The sequence below is a fragment of the Acipenser ruthenus genome, chromosome 19 (genome assembly GCF_902713425.1).
Source record: "Acipenser ruthenus chromosome 19, fAciRut3.2 maternal haplotype, whole genome shotgun sequence".
Classification (NCBI taxonomy): Eukaryota; Metazoa; Chordata; class Actinopteri; order Acipenseriformes; family Acipenseridae; genus Acipenser; species Acipenser ruthenus.
In genome coordinates, this window is record NC_081207.1 from 4,658,561 (window position 1) to 4,671,541 (window position 12,981).

General features: G+C 38.5%; 1 protein-coding gene across 3 annotated transcripts in view; it reads right to left on the reverse strand.

The window, feature by feature from the left end:
• LOC117424555 (tether containing UBX domain for GLUT4-like) overlaps positions 1-12,981 on the reverse strand; it is a 55,026-nt gene that overhangs the window by 4,750 nt on the left and 37,295 nt on the right. For 2 of the 3 annotated variants that reach the window (XM_058992407.1, XM_034040995.3), the window contains 3 exons: positions 3,217-3,268; positions 2,550-2,619; positions 564-760 (listed from right to left, as the gene is read on the reverse strand). In XM_058992407.1, the coding sequence (XP_058848390.1) occupies positions 564-760; positions 2,550-2,619; positions 3,217-3,268 (319 nt within the window). The other variant, XM_034040996.3, reaches the window with a different exon arrangement.

Sequence of the window (12,981 nt, forward strand, 5' to 3'; positions counted from 1 at the left end):
TGCAGTGAAGTCGAGCGAGTTGTGAGGAAGGTGCCAGACAATATTTGTGGGAACAGATTTCAAACATACAGCCATTGTTGTATCAAGCGAGACACAGTTCATAAACAACAACTCAGACAATAGCAGGTCATAAAAAGCATTTAGCCCTGAAAAGGACTGGATTTTATTTTTGTTAGGACAAATGCATTACAGTTCTGCAAAAGATCCTATATGGTAATTATACATTAGGGGTGTTGTAATATTTTCTACTGTAGCCCATCAAGTAGCCAAATGGTTTTGGCCAGCGTATTTATTAAATACGCAAAAATACATGCAGTCCTTCAGTTAAGATCAGGCATTTTGAGTTACTTCATTCCATCAAACTAACACTTGCCAGGGCAAAGCTGGCTTATAAAGGGAGATATTATTAAAGTAATTACGTTGGCCTGCATTTTAAGAAGTACAAAATAGGACAAAATAGACAAAAATAACTTTACTGTTACGATAAAAGTATCGGTATATTTAACACTGCTAAAAACTTTTTTTTTTTTTTTGAAGTTTAACTAAGTATGATCAGAACATACCTGGCAGTTTGAGCCACTTTGGGATTTTGCCTGGATCAGTGTTAACTGGTTTTGGCGCTTGGCTGTTTGAGTGGGGTTGAGGCTCGTCTGCTGCTGTGCTCTGGTGATTGGACCTCGTGTCCTTCTCTGCAGGGGGCGGAAAAGTCGCTTCCGAAGCCACTGAACTGGATGATGGGGTCGGAGACCTGGGCATGCAGCTGAAGGGAATACAGAGCAAAAAAAAAAACAATTAGGCAAAGCCCAAAGCTATTTCTGGTGTCTCTGCCCCCCTCTCTTGTCCTAAAATGCAGAATAATAATGAATCCGGCTACATAACTGAGTGCACTCACATACAATAGGGCCATTAAATGAGTTTGGGCTGGTGTCTAAAAATAAAAGCAATGGCCTATGATGACGTCAATGCTGAAAGAAGCCTTTCCCAGATTCAAATGATCTGCCCGCGGCCCCAGACACCCTGCTGGAGTTTGGGCAGGAGCTCTATTTTTAGGATCTTAAAGTCACTGAAATCAAAATAATACTACATTGTGTTTTTTTTATGTTTATGAAGCTTGGAACAGTGTAAGAAAAAAATTGGAGTCACTGGCTCTGCGTGGTGATAGTAGCGAGCTAACTAAAATCTTATGATGAACAGCCACACACCTCAAAGCTGCTCACTCAGTAGAAGACCAGATTTCACAGATGCAACAAAGAATATGCAGCTAGATGGCTAGGTGTTGGGAAACCTTTACCAATGAAGGTGAACAAATGACAAGAGCGCAGTAAATGAGGCTCAACACAGCGACTGTTCAGTTAAATTGCCCAGTTTATTAGAAGAATCAACCCCATCTAGCAGGACCACAGACCACAAAACTCATTACACTGAATATGTTTAAGGGCCTGTCTGTTCTGGACTGGAAGAGCCACAGATAGGAAATAAAAACAAACAAACAAACAAACAGTTTCATACTGCTCCCTTTACTGATGCATGCGGTTTACTATTGTTTTTGAACTTTGCCAACTCTGCTTCAGGGGAAAAAAAACAAAAGAAACAAGCATGGTATTACTCAAATCCCATACAGGAAGCACAAAAAAAAGGGATTTGGGGGGGAAAACCCCTGCCAAGCAATTAAGACTGATAAGAGAGAGTCAAAGCTGCAGGGTTTAAAATCAAAAACAGACAAAAGCGGCTGTCCTAATCACAAAGCACTTCCTCTGCCGCACCTCCTGGTGCTGCTTCAGCTGCCGCGGTTACTCTCCTGCAGCACCGAACCAGATGAGCGCACACAGAGGCACCTGATCTGCCCCCTGCTAGGGACACTTCCTTTAAAAACACCGCAGCAGAGGCTCCCAGTGTGAACCGGCCTGGGAGGACACTGGCTGCAGCCTCCCGATTCTTAAGAGTGAGTGTGACCTCCTCAACTTGGAAACGGTTTTCTTTTTGACCCGGTTGTAGGTCAAGGTTTTGTGTGACGTTACCAGGCGTTTTTCCTCTGTAATGTGTTCTATAAATAGGTATTTAATCCCTTAAACTATGCCCAGTGAGAAACTGAAGTTGGATGTAGCAAAATAGTTTAACAGACTTTCATGCTGCAAATACCTTTTAAAAAAAATAATAATTATGGGCCAGGCTGTCGAACAGTGTGTTTGGAGTTTTGGATACATTATTATTATTATTATTATTATTATTATTATTATTATTATTATTATTATTATTATTAATAATAATAATATTTGACAGACATCTTTATCCAAGGCGACTTAGAGAGTAGGGTGTGTGAAATATGCATCAGCTGCACAGTCACTTACAACAACGTCTCACCCGAAAGACAGAGCACAAGGAGGTTAAGTGGCTGAGCCGGGATTTGAACCGGCGACCTCCTGGTTACAAGCCCTTTTCTTTAACCACTGGACCACACAGCCTCCTATATTACCAACGGCCTAGCCTGACCGCTGCGGTGCTCCCAGCCCATGCCTGGCTGAACTCACCCCTGGATGAGAGATACCTACCCTGCAATGGCACCATCTGCTTGTGAGGAAGAGACAGTGGAGTTCAAGATCTGCTTCTGTAAATAGCAATCTGCAGAACAGAACATGATTAGAACAGGGTTAAGTAGAATCTGGCTAAACAGCTGTTTTATTTTCATTTGAGTCATACCATGCATAAAGCATAGGAAAGTAACAATTTCTAGGTGTCCATGGGTGTGACAGACTCAAGGAAACAATGAAATAAAACAGCTATGGCCAAAAGTTTTGCATTACCCTATAGAATTAACTAATTTTGCTTTATAAAATCGAATTAAACCTGCCGAATAATGTTATATTAACATATTGAATTATATACCGCTTTGTAATTTTCCACATACTTAACGAAAAACCGACAAAAACTGAAAAAAAACTACATTTTGAAATCTAACACGAAATACTGTATTACTATTATGGCTTCTGGTAGACTTTTTCTATATCATTTCTTTGATTGTATGATGTTAAAAAAAAGATCTAAATTATGTTTATTAGTTTATTTTTATTAATTATAAATCGAAATCCTAAAAATTCTAGGTTATGCAAAACTTTTGGCCACAGCTGTACATTTTAAAACGTGGGAAAAAAAGACAAATACGTCATTACAGTATTTAGGTTTATGTACGTCTGTTTGAAAAAGTTCTGATTTACAAACCTGTCTTGAAATCAGAACCGAAGTAAACCAGAGCTGCTGGAAATAGGTTAGCCTAGAGAAACGACAAACAGGAGTTAATAACCACAGATGGCACCCACTATCACTTTTACAAACTCTATTAGGAAGTATATGGATCACAAACACTTTTAGAAAGTATATGGATTTCCCTATTAAAGACAGTTCTGTATTCGCCAAAGGCCAACAGACCCCTGCTATTTTCTGCAGTGCAGTTTCAGAACTGTGCACACACACACATGCGCGGAGGGTCTCAAAAATCTTACAATAAGAAATGGAAATAAAAATCAATAGTTTTATCATACTGTACCCAAAATGTAAGGTCTATAGGAATTCAGGAGGCTGATAAAAGTTGGTTTACCAGGTGTGCCATGCAAAGACAGACGAGCCAACAGGATGCGTACATAGTTGTCCACTGAAACATGAACACTGCATATAGTAATATCAAAAGGCACAGTGCCATGTTCTAGTAAAAAAAGGTCATCTTAATTACTTCCGGTTGAACTGTAAAGGAAGCTGTCATAATTAAAATGGTCCGTTGTTATGATATAAGACTCCCAAGTTTTCCAAATCCCTACCTTTGTACATGCAAGGAATGTTGCCATCTGCTAAGCAGTGCTCTCACTACTGGCTCCCACATCAAAGACCATATATTACATTACCATTAAGATTAAAAAGAGCAAGCCCATTTATAGAGGTGGACTGCTGGTCTGGCCTGGGCTCATTCTGCAATCCACAGGTGCTACTTTTCCCAGCTTGGTATTCCTTAAATCGAATGTAGCCTGGGTTAACAACAAAGAGGAAAGAAGCGCTTTACATCAGATAATCCAGGTTGACTATGGAATTAAACCACTAAGCTTCCGTATCCCGCTTTCATCCCTCCATCTTTAATTAATGGTTAAGCTGCCGTAAAATGCTTCTTATGGAACTTGTGTTTTTAATATGCTTGGAAGGACGAAGCAGAGCAGCTGTCTAAATATTGGAAGAGTTTATTTTTTATTTTTTTTATTTCATAAAGCTATACTCAAAGGAGAAAAGTAAAAGGATACAGCAACTGCAGCAAGACATCTCATTGATATGCACTGCATGCCGTACTGTCATTTCCTTAGTTACCAGCAATATGTTAGAAATGTACAAGATATTCTGATAACATTCTACAATCTCCTGTCCATGGCTTTTTTTAATGACCCAAACAGTGTCTGTATTTAGATCTGCCATGTTTTCTATTACTTGATTAGACCCGAGTATCTCAAAACCTAAGGTTTGACATTTTTGTGACCTTGAGGTAGCTTTCAAATGCCAAAGATTTAGTTCCAAAACATCATCTTTACACACAAAGTAACTTCAGAGAATTGTGAACTAATACATAACTCCTTTTAAAAGCACAGTACTACAAAACAAACCTAGGTATCTCCCAATAAGAAAAAAAATAAAAATAAACTGTACTCAATTCAACCTACATACTGGAAAGAAATGACCCAGTATCAACTTATTTGTTCATCCATAACCTTGTAAGACATGTAGTGCTAAAATAAAGTACTATTATATAATCTAGAAATGGCAGGAATCTGTACCTGTATACCAAGACATTGATAAAAACGGCATTTTCTGAGAAGCACTAAAAAGAAACTTTCACAGTGACCTTGAATACTGTAATTAACTTGCAAATGTACAGTAGCTTCAGGTGCATTGCCAACCATCCACAAACCAACCAAAAAAGTATTATTTTAGGGCTGTGGTGGCAATATTATTATTATTGTTATTTTCAATTAGCACTTTATCCCAGAAACAGGTGTACATAACAAGCCTCGGTATGGTAACATCTGGATAATTGGTATTTAGAAACACACACACACACATATATATATATATATATATATATATATATATATATATATATATATATATATTAAAATGTTGTGTTATAACAAATAAGCAGCCTTTAAAACCACTTCGTCAATAAACAAAACCAGCAGGGGGGTAGAATGTAACACAAATAAACTGCAAAGTGGGTGGAAAAGTCAAACAAAAGAACCCTTATTACTTCTGAAAACAGTGCAAGTGAGGAGATGTTTTGCTGTTTCTTCTCCATCTCAGGTCTTTTGGGCAAAAAGAAAATTCTGCCGTGTTATGCAAGCCAAGCAAAAGGATTTAATAAAAGTTCAAAAACATTCCCTCTTTCTTTAGTGTGTGTATGTTTAGAGAAGAGGGTTACCAGAGAACACGCTCTAAGCTGGTAACTAGAACCACTTGGCAGATCTCTGTGCCCTTTAACAGTAGAGATCAGAAGAGAAGGGGGGGGGGGGGGGGTACATGTATCAGATGATGGAATATATGAGAAGAGGCAAATCTAGAGATTATTGAGACCATGCTTTATTTAAAATTTGCAGAAAATGTACAAATCAAATCAAATATCTTATTTAACCCTGAACTGATCGTAGTTTCTATGTAGTTCTAGTTGGTTTTAAGGTAATTTTATACGTGCATGATATTTTTTGTGCATGTCGGTCAAATATTTGGAGTAACACATGTAAAATAATTTTTGTCAAACCTTCTGCATACTCATTGCAGAGTACTTGATAGCAGACCATGCTGCCTAGGCAGGAAGTCAGACAAACAAGTGGATCTGAGCCCAGAGCACATTTCTACACAACGTCTTTGATCTCAGAGCAGTGGCAGCAGTTCTGCTTGCAGTCTGTGAAGCAGACGGGTCCCCCACCACGCTCTGCAGAACGCTTTGTTCACCTGTCACAACAGACCTGGGGACTGTTTGAACGCAATAAAATCATAAATAATCTGCTCACTGTCGCCATCAGAAAACAACAGAAAAAACAGACACATTTTTCATCAAAGCTCCTTTTGTTGCCAGTTATTTGACATTATTTACACTTTAGTACAAGTCTTAGTTTAAGTCTAGACAAAAAATACCTTTGCATGTATACCATAGCCTTCCTAAATTGTCTATAAAGGCTGTGATGATAGGAGTGTGTTAATACAGTAAGTAGCAACAATATCACTGTTGGGGCCAAAGCTACAATATCTATGGTTCCATGTCTGGCTTTGTCCTGCTGTGTGTGACTGTCATAGACACTTCTAGAGTTCTAAGATTTGGTTCTGATCCAAAGTAAATCAATGAGGTCTGAAAGAAGTGGACTGACCCAGATTTTCACACTTTGCTTCTTTCACCGATTAGGATTGTACCGGATTCTGCAGAGTCAATGCCCCGGTTTGTACTATGCAGCTAATGCTACTGTAACTGGGAGACCTTAAACACTGTGACGTGGCTGCTGAATTGTTTCGAGTTAGATTGTGTCTTGCAAATAGGGAGAGAGATTGTTACCACGGGGTACTTTGAGCTCTTTATTCTAATGCTGTAACCAAAATCAATAAACCTGTGCCAAGGAAATAAAAAAATACTGAAATCTCGTTTGGACATTGTTTATACACTTCATGAACCCAGCTGGCTCCTCTGAAGAGAACACATAAACTTTACCGACCTACACCTGGAATTTCATCCATTTGAGTGAACATCCCCTTCCCACTTTTGCCTTAATGACAACTTTACACCCCCCTGGGCGCTGACTCGGCAGAATCCAGTCATTTTAACTTATTATACAGTTTAAAACAATGCTTTCACATAGCCACTGAAACACAACCTGTGCAAACCCATAAAGAAGATACATTTTGCAGCATTCCTCTTGCTCCTAAATAATCTTTTGGAATGAATTTGCACACTATCCACAGGACTAAATTCAGCATCTAAACAAGTGCTTGGATTTGAAAGAAAGGATCTGGTGAAAACAAGTTAGGGCCTTTGATTATTTTTTTCACCCATCTGGTTAAGAAAAAAAGAAAAATCTGTTTCCTTTTCTATATGTAAACAGCAGATAAGTTAAGTTAAGGTCAAAGCAGATGTTGTGATGGTGCATAATGTTATTCTCAGGAACTTTGCCACCCCCTATTTACAAAGTGTGCATTCCAGCATGACGCACACAAACGCAAACAGAATGCTTAAGGTTTTGGATCTGTAAAAAGCGAATTGTTCTGAACGTAACAAGTATATTTCAGCATACTGTATATAACGTATTTTAGGCTATACAGAGAACAAACACAAATACTGCCAAAAGCTCAACTGCATAATGTTTCCCCAAGAAAGAGAAGGATCAGCTATGATAGTTTAGTAACAATATAACTTTAAAAAGGACACGTATCTGATTTAGGATACTTGCATTTTGGGTCACGTTTCACTTTATAGTCACCAGCCATTACGGTTATGAAATGTTTTATTTATTTTTTTCTATTAATACAATATTTTATAGTGTTCTCTATCTGGAACCAAGCTGATTTTTTTCTTTCTTTTCAAAGGATAACCTTGAGGTAGACCTCATAAATCACAATTATAGCACAACCATAGTGCATTATAACCAGCCTGACACTATAAAGGGACACACTATAATGATGGAGCACTGCATTTTCTATAGTTAAGATATACACTGGTAAAGTTAAATCATTTGATTTAATCTGTTTTTGGTAATCATGCTTAATATAATTAAAAGGAGGTCTGTGCATACAAAGGGGAAAGACATGACATAATGCAAAACATGGCAAAAATGTATGAAAATAACACTTCAAAACATAACCTCATAGTGGTAATGATTTCCAATCAAGTCATTTATTTTTCTGATTAAAAGGACAACCTACAGTAACCCCAAACTTTCTTTGCTAGAGACTCTGTAAATAACGGGACCATACAGAAGAGGAATACAGACCTCGCCGGTCATCTGATCTCTTTGTTTTTTACTCTACTCTCCTTGGAATTTAACTCATTTGTACCATGCATTGTTTTCATGTCTGCCTGCAGTGACTGGGACTCAAACAGGAAAATACACAGCTTCTCCATCTCAGATATAACCTACACATCGCAAACATCCAACCAGACACCATCTAACACATTCAGTGCAACCGAAGCAGTCTGAACAGAAAGGGATCACTTTTACAAATGTGTTTTAACACACACATGTTACCTAGTATGCCTACTGATTCACTGAGAAAATCTCTGGACCTGATTTCAGTTTGCCAAGAGGAAGCCCAGATCAAACAGCCATCCTGACATCAACACTTGAGGTTTAACCTGGCTAGCTGCAAGCTGAATTAGATATGGGAGAACTGGAGACACTTGCACGTGTTGGTGTGAAAACTACCCTACCTACGCATTCCCAAAACAGACATACTGAAACAGCTTTGCTACAGAAGATATAAATACCGATCCAAACGCAGAACCAGGAAGTAGCTAAAGCAAGAATTATCTTTAGAACTGAATATAAGGCTGCAAATGAACTACTGTTTTAGTGTCACCTAAATACTGTTTTAATAGTACTTCATTCTGTTGTGGTTTCAAGTGCAGAAACCAGCAATGTTATGAAATTCTGGTGACAGCTGTTCAATGCAAATCCCAGTTGGCTCCAGGTCTCTAGTGTTTATTAATTAAGGCGTGGGCCACCTTTAACACAGCTACATGAAAGGAATGAAACCCACATGCGCATTACCTAGTATACCTATGAATCATGGATAAAATACATAGATCTGATCCAGAATTTAAAGTCTGCAATCTAGCATTTGAAAACACAGATTATAAAAGAACCACTCAATAGCTGGAGGGGGAAGAGATTTGATTTCTTCCTTATTACAGGTATTCAGGGAGAAGGGATGTTTTTAGACAACTAGGTGTGCAAAGCATGCTTGGTTTTAAATCCAGTTTTTGTAAATACCGGGTGCCGGGATAGTATGGTCTCTGTAGAGCCTACCCAAACACCGGGAGGGCAGTGGCCTATGTGATCCCCAGCTAAGACTGGCAACTTGGCACAGCCAGGATGCGAAGCTGTGCACCCCCGTTTGCATGACTCACCCGCTCACCACCAAGTTACTGAGATATACCTGTGTTATATGTGCTTGGTCTATATTTACCAAGTTATTTCTTCTCTAATGACTTGCATCCAGGCAGTGTACAATTTTTTAAAGTAAAAGACTGTTCACAGTGATCGGTGAATCACACGTGTGTGTGGGTGTGATTTGTTAGTCTAGTACTTGAAGTTTAATGACTTTTAATATCAAACAGTTTGTTAATATTTTTTTATGAAGTGGAAGAAGCCAATTCTACCCTTTCTTTTCTTACTATACTCTTGTGTTCAGTGCATTTGAATCTGCTAATCTATCCTGTACATGCTGCTTTGACGTGCTGTGTAACAAGATGTTTAACAGCTTGGTGCTTTTCCAGTTCTTACCTGCTAGACTGAAGTGTTGAGAACTTTCAGGGCTTCATTATAAAAAATAAAAAATAAATGGAGAACATTAATTAATTTATTATGGTTGAGGCTGGAATAGGTAATCCTTAATAAAGCAGCAATTATTATGCATGTATATTTTATTCTACTTTGAATATAAAACAATTCTGTATGAATGTATTCTAGAATGCTTTTTCAAGAGGAATGGTTCAAGTCTATACTTAAGGGTTACTTCAAATTAATCCCGGAGTCCCACAGTATTTCCTATTCCCTGATAATTAAAGGTCAGAGATATGCTTTAATTTCCCCCGAAGATGCTGGACAATTATCTAAGAGTTCATCTTTCTCAAAGAGATTATCAAGAGCACAGCATCTCAGCCTTAACAGATCTGTTTAGTTCAAAGTCGTGCAGGTTCCCCCCCCACTCCCCCCACTCCCCTTCAGTGCTGCCGCTGGAACTTCTTTTGTCAATCAGCGTCTGGGCACAGACATCAAAGACTCCGGGGGGAAAAGACGTCCCAGAGGGGTCAGGGAAAATTCATGGCAGAACCTCCGACTCTGACAGGAAAGGAAACTTAAAGAAGAACCGTCACCCCTGTACAGTGAAAATTAACAGCAGGGCTCATGCACTTCAAAAGATTCACACAACCCACCCCCCTCCCCTTCTTTCTCTCTGTAATACACAAACAGACAGCCCCAGCGAGACATTTTCGTTCAGGGAGAAAATTATACGCAGTTGGGTCCAGCTTTTATTGTCGGACTGCACACATTTCTTTTTTCTCTATAGAGGGCACGATGTATTTAAATGGTATAAACAGCATTCCAACCAAACAAACATCCCATTTGAAGTTGCAAATGGGAGTGGAGGGGGGAGGTGGAATCAAAGAGCTGCAAGGATGGGAAACATTCTTTCCATTACATGACACAAAGTGATTAAGATTCTGTGAGCCTGTTGTTGGTTTGATGCTAAAAATTTTAACAGGAAAACACAGGCATCAAAAGAAAAGGACCAAGCCAGCCACAGCAAATGCTGGGATAAAATAAAGCAAAAACTAAAAGCTTTTGGGAATTATTATTATTATTATTATTATTATTTATTAATTGTTTTTAATGTCCAAATATTTAAAAGATGTGGCATGCTTGAATAATTAAAATTAACATAAACATTAACTAGAAAACAACAGTATTTGTATTCATTGTATACCTTAAAAATGACTATGCATCTGAGGCGTCGATCCCAGTGAAGTTTTGAAGTCTGCACAGGAGTTTTGCTTCTTCCCACGACCTTGTTAATTGAGTGAGCAGCAAGTGCATATTGTAGCTATGGCAACTATCAATAATAGAAAAGGCTACAGCTTGGGACACTGGTGAAATCCATATCCCAGTGTACCAATCACACCGTTGGCAATTATATAAATGTCAAAGGAAAGCATTCTGATGTCAATTGTAATACAGAGGAGATACTCAATGAAGTACAGCATAATGTAGGCTTGCGCTATACTATATCATTGCATTACCAGTGTTAACATGACAAGGCTGTGTAAGGAATACCCCTAAAGATCGCTTTTGTCTACTCTGTGTGTGTGTGTGCGTATACAATTAGTGGACAAAAAAATGGAAACACAAATGTAAAGTCACTTAATAGGGCGTTGGGCCACCATGGTATCCCGCTCTGTGGAGTTCTCGGCGGACCGTTTTTGATGAAACTGGCTGCTCGCGCCCCAGGTTGAAATTTGCAGTTAATTGATCTGCAGTTGTTCGCCTGTTTTGCCTTGCACTTCGAATTAATGCACGGATATCATGATCCTGGAGTATGCGCTTCCGCTGTTGAGCTGTCTTGGTCACTGAAGCTCCTGCCAAACACGCCCCAACAATCACCACTCTTTCAAAGTCACTGAGGTCTCCTCTTGCAGCCATGCTAGCCATAATTATAGGCAACCAGGCCTGTCCAGCATTTTTATACATGACCCTAAGCATGCTGGGATTTTATTTGCTTCATTAACGCATAAGCCACACCTGTGTGGAAGCCCTTGCTTTCAATATACTTGGTGTCCCTCATTTACCCAGATGTTTCCATTTTTTTGTCCACTACCTGTATGTTTATATTATATATATATATATACACACATAATATATACATATTTATACATGTCTTTGTGGAGATCAACTGAATAGACCTCTTTAAGTAATGCTAGTTAACAGTCAACTTTACGATTCTGTGGATGAAATTCTACCTTCTCCACAGCGAGTATAATTAAAACTTCAAGAACGGTCACATCCATTCTCTCTCAATGTTAATGGTAGGGTTTATTCCAAGCTATTCATTTCAGAATGCAGAAAACCCTATAACTCGTGATGTGGACCGATATCTTCCACAGAAAGGAAGAGGGATATTAAAGTACAAAGACACGCATCCTATTGAATTAAAGGGTTGAGCGTCCCTTTGTAGCTTGAAGTACCAGATTTACTCAAAGAAAAAAAAAAACCTTCATTAAAAGTTTCCTTTAATATCTTGTTCTTCTGCCATTAGAACAGATATAATACATCTTAACTATAGAAATTGCCCCAAAGCAACAAGGAAATGATTAATGCAGCACTTGTTTTGCAAACATGTAGTGTGGTTAAGTGGTTCCCACTTCAAGCAGCGGAGCACACCGGCTAAAAACAATGCACTTCCTACCCTAAGCCATGTAAATTAAAGGAAGCATTGTTCTTGGGTCTCCCGTTGTGTCATCAGTTAATACCCTGCTTCAAGATGATTTCAGCACTACCAATTCCCTCTTAATTGTTGCCGTTCTGGGTTTAACTTGAATATCACATATGACTCAGTACTTTTTATTTTCTTTAGCATCCCCAGTAAAACCTTGGTTTGTGTTTCATTAATATGTTCAAGGGATTTCTCGTGAATGGTTCACAAGAATCTAGCAACAGTTTACCCAGAACTTTCAAAAGGGTTGTATAGGAGAAGAGCTCACACAGTGTATGCAATGGTGTTAAGAGTGGCTGGGTCTAATAGGATATGGGAAGATGCCACAAGCAAGAGAAGTCACAAAATGTCATGCTTATCTGTTTCCTTCAACCTAGGTCAGGAGTGTCAAACTCCAGTCGCAGGGTCTTCTGGTTTTCATTCCAACTTCAGTTCTCAATTAACGTAATTGGTCTAATTTGTAACACAATTTTTGTTCCTGGGTAGTAAGTGTTATTTCCTAATTGCTTATGCCTCAAAAGTATAGAAAATGGCTATTATTCCCCACAAACTTTGCTTTTGTGACCAGGACAGTGATATTTTGAAATTTACCTATTTCCAATGAGAAAACGGGCGAATTTGTGTCTTTTCGTTCACATAAACATGTATTTCTACTAAAGTAATACAAAAATGACTACAAAAGATTTAGAAGTGAGTAGTTTTTCGAGATTTACGATTATACTGTAAATCACTTTCACGAATCAGCCCCCAAATGTAGTCTCC